The sequence below is a fragment of the Ictidomys tridecemlineatus genome, chromosome 10 (genome assembly GCF_052094955.1).
Source record: "Ictidomys tridecemlineatus isolate mIctTri1 chromosome 10, mIctTri1.hap1, whole genome shotgun sequence".
NCBI classification, from domain to species: domain Eukaryota; kingdom Metazoa; phylum Chordata; class Mammalia; order Rodentia; family Sciuridae; genus Ictidomys; species Ictidomys tridecemlineatus.
The window spans coordinates 92,511,454-92,530,863 of record NC_135486.1 but is presented as its reverse complement, the minus strand read 5'-3'; the positions used below and the strand labels follow the sequence as shown (position 1 = coordinate 92,530,863).

Genomic DNA, 19,410 nt, shown 5'->3' with positions numbered 1-19,410 from the left:
GGAGAGTCATTATCAGTGAGTTACAGAATATCTCCCCATACCCTAACCCAATCCTAATGCACACAGGGAGCCCAGACTTCCCCAATTTGGCAGCAAAGCACAGCCCCTCTTCTCACTGGGATAGTGTTAAAGAAGCACTAATGATGAGTCAGATCTTTTGCCACCAACACGCCCATGTCAATGAAAGCCACATTATCATTTAATGAGGCACTCAGCTCCTACCAGCCAGGAAGGGTTGAAAGAGACTTAGTAGAAGTTAAAACCACGTCCCTCATCCAACAGTAAAGAGAAAACTTGCCTCTCTGGTGTCAACCAACCTAGCAGCAACAAAGTTGTGTCTCCCTGCCCCTTCTCCAGGTTCCAGCTAGAACAGCTGCTAAACTATAAGGTTTAAACAGGATCTAGAGTTTTATAACATCATAAAAATGCCTATGTTTCAATCAAAACAATATTATTATAAACCGAAAACAATCTTGAATGAAAAAATAATCAATACATGCCAACTTCAAGATGACAGAGATGCTAAAATTAACACTTATGGTTTTGAAACAAATAAATATAAAATCTCCATAAAAAATAAGAAGTTGAAGAAAAATAATATAAAAAGAAGAAACAAATGAAAACTATAGAACTGAAAAAGATATATTTAAAAATTCAAAAGGGCTGGGAATGTGTCTCAGTGGTAGAGCACTTACCTAGCATGTGTAAGGCCCTGGGTTCAAACCCCAGTACCACCAAAACAAAAACAAAAACAAAACAAACAAACAAACAAAAACTCAATAGGTATGTTCAGGAGCAATGGCACATGCCTGTAATCCCAGCAGCTCAGGAGGCTGAGGCAGAAGGATTGCAAGTTTGAGGCCAGCCTCAGCAACTTGCGGAGGCCCTAAACAACTTAGTGAGACCCTGTCTTAAATTAAGGGAGGGGGGCTGGAGATGTAGCTCAGTAGTAAAGTACCTGTGAATTCATTCCCCAGTACCTTGACTCTCCTCAACCCCAAACAAAAACACCTCAATAGATTGACTGGACATCAGAACAGAGTGAAGAGACAGATGAATTATTAATAGAAATCATCCAGTCTCATCAATGGAGAGAAAACAGACTGAAAATAAAAACGAGTTCCAGGTACCTGTGGGACTATAATCAATGATCTAACATTCATACCATCATTGTCCCAGAAGGAACAAAAAGGAAAAAGCTGAACAATTTTTGAAGAAATGTCAGAAACCTACCAAATTTGGTAAAATAAACAAACAAACAAATAAATAAATAAAACGGCTAGCTTACAGATTTGAGAGACAGCCAATCCTAAACAGGATAAATCCAGTGAAATATACAATAAAACACATAATCAACCTTCTGAAACCCAAAGCCACATCTTGAAAGCAGTTAAAAGAGAAGTAAGACTTATTTGTAAGGGAATAACAGTTCAAACAACAGCTGATTTCTCCTCAGAAACCAAAAGGAACTAGAATAGTACTTTAATATGCTGATGGGGGGGGAAAAAAAACAAACACAGCCACTCAGAATTCAATGTTCAGCAGAAAATATTCTTTATGAATAAAGGAGAAACTGAAAATATTCTACCATGAAAGATAAACAAAGACAGTATGTATACACTTAAAAAAAATGATCAGAGGATTCTAGTTTTTAAAGTAGAAGAAACAGAAGGAGGAAACCTGGAATACCGAGGAGGAGGAAAGAACACAGAAAACAAAAATATGTGTATACAATAGACTTTCCATCTCCTCTTGAGTTTTCTAAATCATGTATGATAGTGGAAAAGCAAAACTTAGGACACTTTATGATGAGTTCTCTAATGTATGAAGGATTAAGACAATTATAAATGCTGAAGAGTAAAAAGAAGTAGAGAGAGGTAACATTATTCTATAGTTCACTCCAATTGGTAAAATGACAGCAGCAGATTGAGTTATGCATATATCACTATACCTAGAGCAAACACTATAAAGCTTACACAAACATCGAAAACAAGATCAATGATTCCAAATAGAAATTATGAAAAATGTCCCAAAAGAAAACAGAATAAACAAACAAAACAAGAAGTAAAACAGTAGACACATAGGTTATTAAAGTTCAACAGCCTGAAAATGCTACTTAAAAACAAAGATTGCAGAATAGATTAAAAAGAAAAACGCAAACAGTATTCTACAAAACATTTGTTTGAAATATGATAATATAGATAGGATACAAGTAAAAACATTGAAAAATATATTATAAAAACATTACTGAAATAAAAAGGTAGCCATTTTATTCAGAGGTCAATCCTCCAATAAAATATAATCTTAAATGTTTGTGCACCAAAATTACAGTTGAAAATATGTAAAGCAACAGTGGATAGAACTGATGACAGAAATATACTCAACAATAATCATACTTGGAGACTTCAACATGACTCTTTCAACAAAGTGATACAAAAAGCAGATGTAAAAAATTGGTAAGGGTATATAAAACACCAAAACAATATCATCAACCAAAAGGGTCTCATCCAATATAGTTCACTATACCCAACAAAAATATAATAAAGGTGGATGTTGCGGTGGTACACACCTGTAATTAGAGGCTTGGGAGGACGAGACAGGAGGATCGGGAGTTCAAAGCCAGCCTCAGCAACATGGAGACACTAAGCAACTCAGTGACACCCTCTCTCTAAATTAAAAAATACAAAATAGGGCTAGTGATGTGGCTCAGTGGTTGAGTGTCCCTGAGTTCAATCCCTGGTACACGACCCCTTCAACAAATATAATAAAATTTTTGGTTGTTTAATAGTACTGGGAATTGAATCCAGAGGCATTTTACCACTGAGCTACTTCCCCAGTCCTTCTAACCTTTTTTATTTTGAGACAAGGTCTCACTAAGTTGCCCAGACTGGCCTTGAATTTTCGATCTTCCTGCCTGAGCCTCCAGAGTCTCTGGGACTACAGATGAACATCTTTGTGCTCAGCATACATATTATTTTTAAGTGTCTGCAGAACATATACTAAGATAAAGCATGTCCTAAACAATTCTCAAAAATTTAAAATTTTAAAATCATGATTGTTCTCCAACCATGGAATCAAACTATAGACCAATAACACAAAGATAAAATTTCTAAATTCATTTCAAATGATAACGTAAGCAGGATAAAGTAAAAATGCAGAGAAAGATATCATGAAAACATTATTTAAATACAAAGGTAGGAATATCTATGACTAAAAAAGACATTTCAAAAAATTCCATGAGTCAGAAAAGGAAGTCCTGTGTGGAATTTAAAAATATACTGAATTTAAGGGAAGGAAGGGGAAGGGAAGGGGAATGGGGGTAGGAAAGATGGTGGAATGAGATGGACATCATTACCTTAAGTACATATATGAAGACACAAACGGTGTGACTCTACTTTGTGTACAATCAGAGACATGAAAAATTGTGCTCTATACATGTACTATGAATTGAAATGCATTATTCTGCTGTCATGTATAACAAATTAGAATAAATAAATAAAATTTTAAAAATCCACTGAATTTGAGTTGGGAACAGTAACACATGCCTATAATCCCAGGTGCTTGGGAGGCTAAGGCAGGAGGACTGCTCATTTGAGGCCAGACTGGGAAACTTATCAAGACCCTGTCTTAATAAAAAAATTGTTTTAAAAAGGGCTGGATATGTAGCCTAGCTGGCAGGATGCCCCTGGGTTCAATCCCCAGTACCACAAACTACATAAACAAACAAATACCCCAAATTCAATAAAAACAAAATTAGAGCCTATTGAACTTTTGCCAAGAGTGAAATTTATAGCATTTCAGTGCTCACTTTAGAAAACTGTAGAGTTTCAAAAAAAAGTGGGGTGGGGTTTCCAATCATCTAAGCTATGACAAGAACCCAGTGGGATTAAAAAAAAAAACAATACTACAACCAAAGAGAAGGGAACATAACAATGAATAGAAATCAATGAAACCATCAAAGAAAATTTAATAAAATCAATGAAAACACACTTGGCTATTTGAAAATATTCATAGTATTGACAAACTTCTAGCAACACAAAGAAAAGTGAGAGAAAAAATATAAATTACTAATATTGGGAAGAAAATAGAGAATATCAACATAAACACTGTACTCATGGAAAGAAAAAGAATACTACCAGTAATTCTACCTATATAAATTTGATGACTTCAATGATATATACCAATACCTTAAAACCAAAATGTAATAATTCCCATAATATGAACTAGATTATTTGAACAGCCCAATAACTATCAAATAAAGCAAACTGGTGATATAAAAATTTCTCGAAAGGAACTGAGGGCTGGCATACCTGTAAACCCAGCAATTTAGGAGGCTGAGGCAGGAGGATTCCAAGTTCCAGGTGAGACTCAAGAGCTTTAGTGAGGCCCTATGCAATCTAGCAAGACCTTATCTCAAAATAAAAAGTAAAAAGGGCTAGAGAGGTAGCTGCGTAGTAAAATGTCTCTGGTTTTAATCCCAGTTCCAAAAAAAGGGGAAGGGTTGAAATATAGCTCAGTGAAGAGTGCTTATAGCATAAGTACCTTATGGTTAAATCCCTAATATAGAAAAAAATAAATAAAAACTTTCAAATAGAAATCTCCATGCCCAGAAGGTTTCATGGGAAAACACTATCAAAAGTTTAAAGATTAATTACCACCAATTCTACACATTTTCTCACACAAAACAGAAGATAAAGAACACCCCATCTTGGTATCAGGGATTGAACCCAGGGTGCTTTACCACTTAGTCACATCCCCAGCTCTTTTTATTTTGAGACAGAATCTTGCTAAGTTGTTTAGGGTCTTAATTTGCTGAGGTTGACATGGAACTTGTGATCCTCCTGCCTCAGCCTCCCGAGTCCCTGGGATTACTGGCATGTACCATCATGTCTGGTTTCCCCATTCATTTTGTAAAGCTAGTATCCTGTTGATATTCTCACTGATCAACAATAAATGAAGTACAAAAAACAAAGCAAGCCAACATTTCTTCTAAATACAAACGCAAAAAAAAAGAAAAAAATGGAATTCATTAATACATTAAAAAAATGACCAAATTAGGTTATTAATTTGACCATGAACAAATGAGGTATATTTCAGGAAAGCTATCAGTGTTCAAAATCAATCAATATAACCTACATTTAGGCTAAAGATTTTTTAAAAATCATAATCATATCAATGCATGCGAAAATATCATTTGACAAAATTAATATCCATTCATGATTCAAGGAAAAAAAAACTCAAAAAACAAGAATAGAGGAAAACTTCCTCAACGCCAGGAAGAGGATTTCCAAAACACCTATACATAAAAGGATATTTAACAGTGAAATACAATGTTTTCCCATTAAAACCAGTAACAAAGCAAGGATATCTATGTTAACACTTTCCTATTACATTGTATTGAATGTTCTAGCAAATGCAATAAAGAAAAAAAAAAAAAAAAGAAATACACGGCATACATAACAAAAAGAAAGAAACAATGCTATCCCTATTTGCAGATAACATCATGGTCTACATGGAAAATAACCAAGAATTAAAATTAAAACAAAAATCAACTCTCCTGAAAGCAATAAGTTGAGTTAGGCAAGGTATCAGGATACAAAACAAGAACAAATGCAGAACTTCCAATTTTAGTTCTGACATGAAGAAAACTTGGAAATCATCAACTAACATTCTAACATGAACACAAAGGCTGAACAAATGATTTCTGTGGACCCATTAGAGAGCCAAGGTCTCATGGCAAACCATTATCACAAAATATTGAAAATGGGGCAAATTCAGTCACGGAGGAGATTTACCTATCTAAATCAGAAACTACTGGAGCTAACAAACCAGTAGAAACACTTAAATAGTAATTTTGATGAACTCTGGAGGCTGAATAGAGACTAGGGTAAGAATAACTAACTTATGGGAACCATCTTAAGAGGGACCCTACATTTTCTGGGTTTTATTTCCGAAACACACCTGATTTAAAGAGCCAAGAAAGCTACTCCCACAGCTCTGATGAGAGAGAGAAAAAGCAACCAAGTGAGAAACCTCAAATAGTTCTCACAACGAAGACCTACTTTCCACAATGTAAGATCTTACCAAAAGCTTTATCCAACCTGGAGAAAGGGCATTTCCCAGACTGTAGTCCTCTCTAGCCTTCCCGTCTCACAAAATGGAGAGGAGGAGGGAAGAAACACTTGTGAAGTTCATAGTCCAAAGACACACTAAAAGACCTGAAATATAATCACAGATACAGAATAGTATCCCTTCCCCAACACTTTCTTACAATCACACCAACAGAGCTTTAGGGTAACAATACTCAATTACAGGGGAAAGATCTCCAAGAAACAGATATATAAGAAGGAAGGAGCTCTTTGAGAAACCTCCAAGACAAACACAGTTACTTTAGGAATTTAAAGCCTCTGGTACCTGCAACTACAGCAAACTAAATACAATCTAATCTTTAGCCAGATTAAACTGATGTCTACCTGAGAGGTATATTTAATTCAATTCCTGTTTCCTTGATACAACACATCTGGCTTTCAACCACAATTATTAGGCATGTCAAAATGTAGGAAAATACACAAAGAAACAAAGCAAGCATCAGAATCAAACTGGATACAGAATAGATATTAGAATTATCAGATAGGGAATTTCAAATAATTATTATTAACAGGTTAAGGTATAAAAGGAAAAGGGGACAATATACAAAAATAAACGAGGAATTTAAGCAGAGAAAATTTTTTTAAAGTTTCATGAATCAAAACGACATGCCAGGAATTAAAACACTATAACAGAAACAGAAAATTTATTTGATGATATAAGCAGCAGACTGGACACAGTGGAGAAAGAATCAGTGAGTCTGATTATATGCCAATACAAACGTTCCAAACTGAAAGCAGGATAAATGTCCCCTAAAACTATACATATTCATCAGCATATAATACTTGAATTACTTCAGAAAAACCAAAGATCAAAGAAAATTCTGAAAGAAGTAAAGTGGGGTGCATCTTTACAGAGAAATGAGGATGAGAATTTCAATGAACTTCTCATCAGAAACCATGCAAACAAAATGGAGTGAAATAATGTAAAGTGTTGAAAGAAAAAAATCACCAACTAGAATTTTATATTTTAAAAATGATGCATCCGAAGTAGAAATATTTTCTTGGGTCAAACAAAACTGAGAGAATTCAGTGCTACCAGATCAGACCTTCCCTGCAAGAAATGTTAATATTGTTGAGACTGAGGTTATAGCTTAGGGGTAGAATGCTTGCCTAGGATGCAAAAAACCCTGGGTTCAGTCACTGCAAAAGTAAAAATTTAAAAACTGCTAAGGTGGCATTACTCCCCAAATTGATCTACATACTTCAAACAATACCTAACACAATTCCAGCTGGTTTCTTTGTAGAAATTGACAAGCTAATTCTAAAATTTATATGGAATTCAAAAGACCTAGAATAAATAAAAATACTCTTGAAAAAGAATAAAATTGAGCCAGGCACAGTGGCACATGCTAGTAATCCCAGAGGTTCAGGAGGCCGAGTTGGGAGAATTTCGAGTTCCAAGCCAGCCTCAGCAACTTAGCAAGGCACTAAGCAATTCAGTGAGACCTTGTTTCTAAATAAAGTACAAAAAAGGGCTGGGCATATGCCTCAGTGGTAAAGCACCCTTGGGTATTGAATCTGACTCGTGTGTGTGTGTGTGTGTGTGAGAGAGAGAGAGAGAGAGAGAGAGAGAGAGAGAGAGAGAGAGAGAGAGAGAGAGACACACACACACACAAATTGATAGTATTAAAAAAAAATTAAAAACCAGTCCATTAAAAACTGAGCAAGCCAGGCACTGCGGCGCACACCTGTAATCCTACCGGCTTAGGAGGCTAAGGCAGGAGGATTGCAAGTTTAAAGCCAGCCTCAGCAAAGCAAGGGTTTAAACAACTCAATGAGGGTGTGTCTCTTTTTGTGTAGAATACAAAATAGGGCTGGGGGTGTGGCTTGGTGGTTGAGTGACCCTGAGTTCAATCCCCAGTACCAAAAAAACCTGAGCAAAAAGGAGGAAACACCTCACCAAAGAAAATCGATAGCAAAATAGCATATAAAAAGATGCTTTAACAATGTTTCTCATTACGGAATTTGAATTAAAACATAAAAACACTACACATCTATTCAAATGTCTAAATAAAAAAAATGCCAATATTAAAAGTTGGTAAAGATAGGGAGTAATAAATATTCTCTATCACTGCTAATGGAAATACAAAATAATAAAATCACTTTGCAAGACAGGTTTGCAGTTTCTTAGAAAGTTAAATATAGTTGTACTATAATGTCTAGGAATCACGCTTATAGGTTATTTAGCCAACTGATCTAAATTTACATCCACACAAAAGCCTACATATACAGGGTGCAATGACATACACCTGTAATTCCAGTTACTCAGAAGGCTAAGGCAGCAGAATTGCAAGTTTGAAGCCTAAGTGATCAAAATAAAAAAATAAAAGGGTTAAGGTTGCAGCTCAGTGGGTTCAATCCTCAGTATGTGCGCGCGCGCGCGCACACACACACACACACACAGAAAAAACACAAATCAATTTTTATGCCACTCCTATTCATAAATGACAAAAGGGTGATCCTGAAAATTAAAAACTGAAAGAACTACACATAAGCATTATGTTCAACTGAATAAAGTTTTATCTCATTGGAGTACAATTAACCGTTCTGATATATATAGAGGTAGAGTGCTCTGAGAGAGTACTCCTTTTTTGCCTCTTCTAGCTTCAGCTGGCTGCTAGCATTCCTTGGCTTGTGGCCACACTACTTTCGTCTTCACAGAGAATATCTTCAAATAACTTCAAATACCTCTCTGCTGCATCTTTGTGTGTTTGTGTGTGTGTGTGTGTATGTGTGCGCGCGCGCATGTGTTTGAGATTTTATTGGCTGTATTGAGAATCAGTATACAGACATTTCACTTTGTACACAATTCTTAACACATGTACCAGAAATCTAAAAAGCCTTATACTGTGATTTTTTTTCAGTTATTCCAGTGACTTTCCAGCTTCTAATTTGGAGGCAATTTTTTCTTAATAGAATATCAAGTACCAGTATCTTTGAATGCTGTTGTTACTTAGATCCCATTAATTCAAAACTGTCACACACAACAAACTCAAATTTTTAATCTTTCATAGCATATTAAAAATATTAGGAAAACTAGACTTCCACAACCAAAGATGTTACAGAGTACATACAATTCTGACAGCAATGATCCAGTAGTGGTCTTCTTTAGGAAACAATTCTACTAAAAAACACAGGAATAGAAGTAATTTAAAATATTCAAGACATTAAATGCAATACTGTGACTCCAAACTGTCATTTAATATGCTTTGTATTGTAGGATATAAAACTAACCCCCCAACTATGGAATGTTAAGCTGACACCAAAGACAGTCCAAGCCTCCCATAATTCAATATCCCACTATTTTCTGATTGTATCCAAAAATAAACAACCAGCAAATGATTTCACTTCTAAAAAAAATCATTTACACTTAAACTGGGATGATTGGGATTCCCTCCTTTTTTAAAAAAAAAAATTTCTAGAGCTACTAAAAAACTTGCATTTACAAAAGAGTTGATGAAAATATTCCTCTAGATTGTACAAGAAGGGAAACGGGACCACTGAAAAGACATGGTGTATGATTAATCAGACTTGGCTTCTTTCTCTCTGCTTCATCAGAGGCTGGACTCTCCTCGTTTTTCGTTTCTCCATTTTTTGCAGGTAAATTTTCTTTAGTTTCTTGGTTAGCCACTTCAGCCTGTTTTCCCTTTGCTCCTCTTTTCCCTTTTTGAACTTTTTTGTCTGATGATTTATCCTTGCCCGCCACCTTCGGGGCTTGGCGTCCGCCTTGGCAAAGAGCAGGGTTAGCCGACAGGCGGGCTGACTGCCACTTGGGCTCCTCCTTCGTTGTGCCTTCGGCCGAGCTGACCTTCTTCTTGGGCATCCTGGCGGTGCATGGGGCACGTGCCAGTGCTGCGAGCCACAGCATGTGGAAGCCTTCTGAAGCTGCGCTGCCTAGCTGCTGCTACAACCCCTCTGCTGCATCTTCATATCACTTTTTCTGTGTGTGTGATGCCTCTGCCTCTTATAAAGACATTAGTGACTACATCCAAGTACCCAGAATAATCTCTTCATCTTAAGATCCTTCACTTAAAGACATTTGCAAAGACCTCTTTTCCATATGAGATAACATTGATAGGTTCCAAGGAATAGGATCTGATATTTGGGGTTGATATATTCAGCCTACTACAATTGCTAAAATAATTATGAAAAGGAATAGTGGTAGAAATCAGCATTCCCAATTTCAAGACTTATTACATAACTATAGTAATTAAGGCTACACAATATTACCTCACCTCATAGCCTCCTTCATCAGTGTTTTTATCTTTAAATCAGCCTATTTGTCTTAGACCTCTTTCCAATAATTGTTCTCATTATTTAAAAGAACAGGGAAGAATGAAGCCGAACCATATGAACCAAAAATCAGATCCACACAAATATGCCCACTTGATTTTTTTTTCAGGGGGGAAGTAGTGGGTGTTTATGGGGCACTTTATTGAACCCACAGGAGCTTAACCATTAACCTACACCCCCAGTTCTCAGGATTTTTGTGACAGCATCTCACTAAGTTGCCCAGGCTGGCCATCGGACCTGAAATCCTACTGCCTCAGTTTCCTGAGTCATTTACAAGCATGTACCACCAGGCCTGACAAAAACATAAAAAAAAATTTGTTGAAGGAAACACTGTTTTTTCAACAACTGCTACTGTAATAACTAGATATCTATAAGTCAAAATAAAAGAACTAGGATCTGAGTCTCAAATCTTATCAAAAAATAAAATCTGAATAGATCACATATTCAAATGTAAAATATTGACTTTTAAGGGAACAAAAACATAGAAGGAAACAAGATTTAGAATTCAGGGCTTCTGTGATAGTTACTTTTGTGTCAATTTGGAGGGGCCACAGGGACCATATATTTGGTCAAATGTTATTCTGGATGTTTCTCTGTTGGTATTTTAGAAAAGATTAACATTTTCAAAGCAGTTTTTTAGTAAAGCAGGTTGACCCCCATAATGTGGGCAGACTTCATCCAATGATAAAGGAACAAATAGAACAAAACATCTACTCAAAGCAAAGGGAAGCAATGCCAATAAATGGCCTTTGGAATTTCAATGCAACATTAGTTCTTCCCTGGGACCCAGACTGCAGATCCACTTCATAGATTCTGAACTTGTAAGCCACCATATTTACAAGAACCAAATGCTTAAATTTATCATTCTCTCCCACCATATATAAATACATATATGAATATGTATACAACACATCTCATTGGTTCTGCTTCTCTAGAGAAGCCTGAACAAGCTATGCAAGGAGTTCTTAGACTTGAACTGAAAGCATAACTCATAAAAGGAAAAATTAATAAATTGGAATTCATCAAAATAAAAAACTTCTGCTCTGCAAAAGACCCCACTAAAAGGATGAAAAGACAAACTATATGCTGGGAGAAAATATCTGCAAATAATTTATCTGACAAATGACTAGTATTCAGGCCACATAAAGAGCTAAAAACTCTAGAGCAAAAAAACAAACAATCCAATTAGAAAATTGACAAAAGACATGTAAAACTTTTCAATAAAGAGGAAGATACATTATTTATGGAAAATACACACACATAAAAAGATTTCTGAGGCTGAGGGGCTCAATAGTAGAGCACATGCTTGGCAAGCATAAAACTTTAAACTCAATGTCCAGCACCAATTTAAAAAAAAAAAAAAGTCATGTATGAATAGCCATTAAGGAAATGTAAATTCAAATCACAATGAGATATCACTACACGCCCATCAGAATGAGTTACCAAAGAAAAGATGACATTGCCAAATATTGGTGAGCACAGAGACAAACTAATTCACTGCTGCTGAGATATAACATGGTACAGCCACTCTGTAAAACAGTTTGGCTGGTTCCTAAAAAACTAAACATATAAACTGGACATGGCAGTGCACACCTTTAGCAACCTGGGAGGCTGAGGCAGGAAGATCACAAGTTTGAGGCCAGCCTCAGCAACTTAGCAAGACCCTGCCTCAAAATAAAAAATAAAAGGGGCTGGGAATGTAATTAAATGGTTAAGTGCCCTGGGTTCAACCCCCAATATCAAAAAATAAACAAATACGTAAAAGTAAAAATTACTAAACATGAAACAACTATACAACTATATTGACCAGCATTTATCCCAGAGAAATAGTTACCTTCACACACCAACCTGTACAAACATGTTTTGAACAGTTTTTTTTTTAATGAAGCCAAAAACTAGAAGGGAAAAAAAAAAAAAACCCTAAACATCCTTAAATGGATAAATGGTTAAATAAACTATAGCATATCCATATCACAGAAGACTGCTCGACAATAAAAAGAATGAATATTGATAGACACACAAACCTGGATCAATCTCCAGAGAATTACAGTGAATAACAAAGCCAACTAAAAGTTGGTTCTTTGAAAAAATAAATAAGATTGATAGACCACTAGCCACGCTAACAAAGAGAAGAAGAGAGAGAACCCAAATTACTAGCTTACAGAATGAAAAAGGCAACATCACAACAGACAATTCAAAAATACAGAAGATAATTAGAAATTATTTTGAAACCCTATACTCTAATAAAATAGAAGATAGTGAAGGCATCGATAAATTCCTTAAGACATATGAACTACCCAGATTGAATAGGAAGATATAAACAACCTAAACAGACCAATATCAAGTGAGGAAATAGAAGAAAAGCCATCAAAAGACTACTAACCAAGAAAAGCCCAGGACTGGATGGATATACAGCAGAGTTTTACAAGAACTTTAAAGAAGAACTAATACCAATACTCCACAATCTATTTCAGGAGATAGAAAAAGAGGGAGAACTTCCAAATTCATTCTATGAGGCCAATATCACCCTGATTCCCAAACCAGATAAAGACACCTCAAAGAAAGAAAACTACAGACCAATATCCCTAATGAATTTAGATGCAAAAATCCTCAATAAAATTCTGGCAAATCGTATACAAAAATATCAAAAAGATCGTGCACCATGATCAAGTAGGATTCATCCCCAGGATGCAAGGATGGTTCAATATACGGAAATCAATAAACATTATTCACCATATCAATAGACTTAAAGATAAGAACCATATGATCATCTCGATAGACGCCTTAAAAGCATTTGACAAAGTACAGCATCCCTTTATGTTCAAAACATTAGAAAAACTAGGGATAACAGGAACTTACCTCAACATTGTAAAAGCTATGTATGCTAAGCCTCAGGCTAGCATCATTCTAAATGGAAAAAAACTGAAGGCATTCCCTCTAAAATCTGGAACAAGACAGGGATGCCCTCTCTCACCACTTCTATTCAATATAGTTCTCGAAATACTGGCCAGAGCAATTAGAGAGACGAAAAAATTAAAGGCATAAAAATAGGAAAAGAAGAACTTATATTATCACTATTTGCGGATAATATGATTTTATACCTAGAAGACCTAAAAGGGTCTACAAAGAAACTACTAGAGCTAATAAATGAATTCAGCAAAGTGGCAGGATATAAAATCAACACGAATAAATCAAAGGCATTCCTGTATATCAGCGACAAATCCTCTGAAATGGAAATGAGGACAACCACTCCATTCACAATATACTCAAAAAAAAAATAAAATACTTGGGAATCCACCTAACAAAAGAGGTGAAAGATTTACACAATGAAAACAACAGAACCCTAAAAAGAGAAATAGAAGAAGATCTTAGAAGATGGAAAAATATACCCTGTTCATGGATAGGCAGAACTAACATCATCAAAATGGCGATATTACCAAAAGTTCTCTATAGGTTCAATGCAATGCCAATAAAAATCCCAACAGCATTTCTTGTAGAAATAGAGAAAGCAATCATGAAATTCATATGGAAAAATAAAAGACCAGAATAGCAAAAGCAATTCTAAGCAGGAAGTATGAATCAGGAGGTGTAGTGATACCAGATTTCAAACTGTACTACAGAGCAATAGTAACAAAAACAGCATGGTACTGGTACCAAAACAGGCGGGTGGACCAATGGTATAGAATAGAGGACACAGAGACCAATCCACAAAATTACAACTATCTTATATTCAATAAAGGGGCTAAAAGCATGCAATGGAGGAAGGATAGCATCTTCAACAAATGGTGCCGGGAAAATTGGAAATCCATATGCAACAAAATGAAACTGAATCCCCTTCTCTCGCCATGCACAAAAGTAACTCAAAATGGATCAAGGACCTTGATATTTTCTTCTGATAGAAGAAAAGGTTGGCTCCGATCTACATACTGTGGGGTCGGGCTCCAAATTCCTTAATAAGACACCCATAGCACAAGAGTTAATAACTAGAATCAACAAATGGGAATTACTCAAACTAAAAAGTTTTTTCTCAGCAAGAGAAACAATAAGAGAGGTAAACAGGGAGCCTACATCATGGGAACAAATGTTTACTCCTCACACTTCAGATAGAGCCCTAATATCCAGAGTATACAAAGAACTCAAAAAAATTAAACAATAAGAAAACAAATAACCCAATCAACAAATGGGCCAAAGACCTGAACAGATACTTCTCAGAGGAGGACATACAATCAATCAACAAGTACATGAAAAAATGCTCACCATCGCTAGCAGTCAGAGAAATGCAAATCAAACCACCCTAAGATACCATCTCACTCCAGTAAGATTGGCAGCCATTATGAAGTCAAACAACAACAAGTGCTGGCAAGGATGTGGGGAAAAGGGTACTCTTGTACATTGCTGGTGGGACTGCCAATTGGTGCGGCCAATATCGAAAGCAGTATGGAGATTCCTGGGAAAGTTGGGAAGGGAACCACCATTTGACCCAGCTATTGCCCTTCTCGGACTATTCCCTGAAGACCTTAAAAGAGCGTACTACAGGGATACTGCCACATAGATGTTCATAGCAGCACAATTCACAATAGCTAGACTGTGGAACCAACCCCGATGCCCCTCAATAGATGGATTAAAAAAAATGCGGCATTTATATACAATGGAGTACTACACAGCACTAAAAAATGACAAAATCATGGAATGTGCAGGGAAATGGATGGCATTAGAGCAGATTATGCTAAGTGAAGCTAGCCAATCCCTAAAAAACAAATGCCAAATGTCTTCTTTGATATAAAGAGAGCAACCAAGAACAGAGCAGGGAGGAAGAGCAGGAGAAAAAGATTAACATTAAATAGAGTCATGAGGTGGGAGGAAAAGGGAGAGAAAAGGGAAATTGCATGGAAATGGAAGGAGACCCTCATTGTTATACAAAATTACATATAAGAGGTTGTGAGGGGAATGGGAAAAAAATAAGTAGAGAAATGAATTACAGTAGATGGGGTAGAGAGAGAAGATGGGAGGGGAGGGGAGAGGGGATAGTAGAGGATAGGAAAGGTAGCAGAATACAACAGTTACTATTATGGCATTATGTAAAAATGTGGATGTGTAACTGATGTGATTCTGCAATCTTTGTAATGTTTTGAATAACCAATTAAAAAAAAAAACCAACACTCAAGCAGCTGTAAAGAGGCATAACTAGAACCATTGGACTAAATCATCTTCAGAAGCAGCTCTCCTAGGCCAGTCAGGCCTGTATAATACTGGAGCAACCCCAGGAGAGACCCCAAGCCTTCGCATCTATTCAGCTAAGTTGCTGATTTACTGGTCCACAGAAATTGAGAGATAATAAAATTTATTAATCATCAATAGATACCTAATGTATTTACTATGTACTGAACAACTCTATGATCCTCATTTTAAGATGAAGTTAATTGCCACATGGAGGTTAAGTAAGTTTTCCTTGGGTTGAAACTCAGTGGTAGAAATACTGGCCTCACATGTGTGAGACCCTGAATTCTACACCTACCACCACAAAGAAAAATAAAAGTATTTTTTTCTGATTATCACAAGGCTGGCAAGTGATATGCAACCAGATTCAAATTTAAGACCAAAACTATTAACTACTATGCAAAATGTGCTCACCAAAGTTGAAGTAGTTCTGATAACATGGCTTTTATTTTTTGCTATGAAGTAGAAGGCAACAAAGTTATCTAGTAAGAGCACAGGAAAAAGCAAATGAATCAGTGAAATTAAGAAAATGAAAAAGGTTGAAAACAGCTGTCTCAGAGTTAGGAAGACAGCTGGTCAAAGAAATCTGGTAGTACTTCCAAACAGTACTGCGACCAAGTAGAAGTTGGGAACCATGAACTTCCATTGCAGTGAACTTAAAATGACCACAATGAAAAGAACACATAATTGTTCATGCACGTAAATACAATGGGTGAAATATGCAGATAGCTGGTTGGAAAAGAAAACATGTATCTCCCAAAGCCCATTAGCTTGATAAGGAGCTAGCACAGAAAAACGTCAGGAAACACTATGTATTCTATGTCAGAGTGTCATATGAAGATTGAAGGAAAGTCTACTGAGACCCACAATGATAAACTGATCTCAAACACCTGAAGTTTTTCTAGAGAACCTTCCCTTTTCCTATTTCATTCAAAAATATTACAAGAAAAGTTACAACCTACAAAAAGAATATACTTCCATGACAATGAGACCACAACTAAGTAACCTTCTAGTCATACACTGACTTAGTTAGCTTGATGAATACCCTACAACCGAGCTTCACTCCCAAACTTAATAATTTTTAAATTTATTTAAAATTAGACTTTCCTAAATGCACCCAAATTTTAATTTCACCCATATTTGGGGGGCAGTGGAGTAGTACTGCAAACTGAACCCAAAGGCAACTTTACCACTGAAGAACATCCCAGACCTTTTTATTTTCTTAAATTTTGAGATAAGGCCTTGCTAAGTTGCTGAGACTGGCCTCCAACCTGTGATCTTCTTGCTTCAGCCTCCCAAGTAGCTGGGATTACAGGTGTGTGCCACTACTCCCAGGGCTTTGCACAGCTGAACAAGCATTCTGCCACTAAGCCACATCGCCAGTCATATGAATATGCTTTTAAAATGGCTTTACTTCACATGAAAAATAAACTGGCATACACCTGGCAGCAAAATTAGGAGGCAAAACAAAATTAGGTTAAGAGAAGAGGGGTGGGGGGAATCAACCCTGAAATCAACAACCTAAAATTTTTTGTAGGCTAAAGTTCCATGTAGTCAAGAGTGGATATTTAGATATTTAAGTCACAAAAGTATATTAGTGGAAGTAAAGGTTCCTTTGCTCTACATTTTTTGGTATTTAAGGTTAGTAAACTAGTTTCAATGAGCAATAGCTAGTGGTTAATACTCCAGTGACATTTCATGTATCTATTATTGTCTGAGATTCATTAGAAATAAGTCAAAAATGAGCAGAAAAAGGAAACAGTAAAAGTTTTTCTATTAAAACAAACATTAAGCAAGGTGTGGTGGCACACACCTGAAAGCCCAACTATGTGGAAGCTAAGACAGGAGGATCACAAATTCAAGGCTAGTCTGCATAATTGAATAAGACCTTGTCTCAAAATAGAAAAACAAAAAGCAAGGTTGTAGCTCAGTGGCAGAGCAATTTCACAGAATGTGAGAAGTCCTGGGTTTGATCTCCAGATACAAGAAAAAGGTAAAAAGAAATATCATCACTGCCTAAAATAAGTAAATCCCTTCTGCCTTAGGCAATAAAGAGAAAAAAATAACTTTCCCAAATTTAAAGTAGTCCCAGTCCTGAAAGGCAAAGAATTATGAAAACTATAAAGTGACATATTTTCTAACTCTTTATATCAAGACAGAATCCACATATTCTGAAAATATAAAGCAAAACAAATAAGTCCTAAATCTTATATAAAGACTTTAAATAAAATACAAAATTAATTTTTAATTAAAGTAGGACATGTGTTTCACCATTCTATTCTAAATCTTACCCTTATCTGTTCAGTGGAGCTGCTGCTAAGTTCATCTCCAGATTCAGAATCTTGATGGATTCTTTCCGAGCCTTCTCCTACTGAATCACAAGACTGTTCCTGGGAGAAGCTAGTTTTCTCAATGTCCAAGAACTCTGGACCAGGGAAGTGACCAAATAAGCGCGTCCTGTTCTGGCTACAAACTTTAGGAGAATGTGAGTCACTGTTAAACTTTCCATTATTATGGGTCAGGTCCAGGCTTAGATTGAGAGTGGGACCTGGATTATAATTGGGTCCAAAATTCTGATTGGCATCACGAATAAGACCTGTTCCTTGAACAGACGACGATGGCTTCCCAAAACTTGAAAGCTCAGGCAATTTGTTCACATTTTCTGTCGATCTCTGAAGGTGTAGACTCTGCATCATTTTCATAGAATTATTTGGCAGCCCAACTGCCTGCTTAATAGGCGGCATTAGAGCTTTGCGCGTGACCTCCTTAACATATTGGGCTGGCACATAAAAGGCTTTGGAATTCTCATCTGGTTTAACTTGCCACCAGTCATCATTGGTCTTTTTCACCAAGATGTACCGCTCCCCTTGTTTTATCACAATCTTTCTGTCCTTGGCTTCATATTCATAATCATATTCCACTTCAATATACACTTGTCCTGGAACCATCTTCCCACTTCTGTCAGCCATTTTTATTCAATATTATTCACCTCTCAAAAAGGATGGCATGCCACATTATGGCTTTAGGACTTGCTGCATTAATATAGTATGTTACTTAAATGGAAGAAGAGAACAAAGAAAAAATTTAATGTAATCTGGATTTGCTATTTGTTCACAAACATCACATAATACAGGTAATACAGAACATTACCTTCAAATCTCAAATCCCAGAAAAGAAACAATACATAATATGTATTATCCTACATTTTAAAAAAATACTTTCATTTTAATTATAATCTAAATTTTTCAGTAATTCATGACCCAAACTAAAACTAATGACTGGAACAGTGAACATACTAACCAGTCCAACACAACACTATCAAAAGTAAGAGTTGGAAAGCACTTTCCTAATTTTCATGGCTACTTCAAACCTCCTTCATTTTCCTAGGAAGGCTCACTAATAATAATAACTAATATGTCTCGGGCACCTGTCAATGGCCAGATACTGAGCTAGGTTCACTATATGCAACACCTAAGAAAGCTTTTGAAAGTGGACTTCAATGACCCCACCTTAATGTTTTACTTCTTATGTTTTGGGAAGATTTAAAACATTATTAGCAAGCTTTAAAAAGGTTTAAGTTACACAACTAAAAAGAGTATGTTCCTAATTTTTTTTTAAATAATGCTATTACTAGGCAAAACTTACACATAGATAACCAAAAGAAACTACCTGTTCACTTGGTTTCCCTCTTAGGGCCACAATCCTTTTTAGGCCAAATTCACAAATATTAATAGATAACCAGTCTTTTTAT

General features: G+C 36.0%; 1 protein-coding gene and 1 pseudogene across 7 annotated transcripts in view; both read right to left on the bottom strand.

Moving 5' to 3' along the window:
• Arhgap12 (Rho GTPase activating protein 12) overlaps positions 1-19,410 on the bottom strand; it is a 114,936-nt gene that overhangs the window by 77,760 nt on the left and 17,766 nt on the right. For 6 of the 7 annotated variants that reach the window (XM_078023436.1, XM_078023435.1, XM_078023438.1 and 3 more), the window contains one exon: positions 17,951-18,712. In XM_078023436.1, the coding sequence (XP_077879562.1) occupies positions 17,951-18,628 (678 nt within the window). In that variant the 5' untranslated portion in view covers positions 18,629-18,712. Of the gene's footprint in view, positions 1-17,950; positions 18,713-19,410 lie in introns of those variants that run through there. The other variant, XM_013360989.4, reaches the window with a different exon arrangement.
• Positions 9,127-17,752, bottom strand: LOC144367384 (non-histone chromosomal protein HMG-14 pseudogene; annotated as a pseudogene).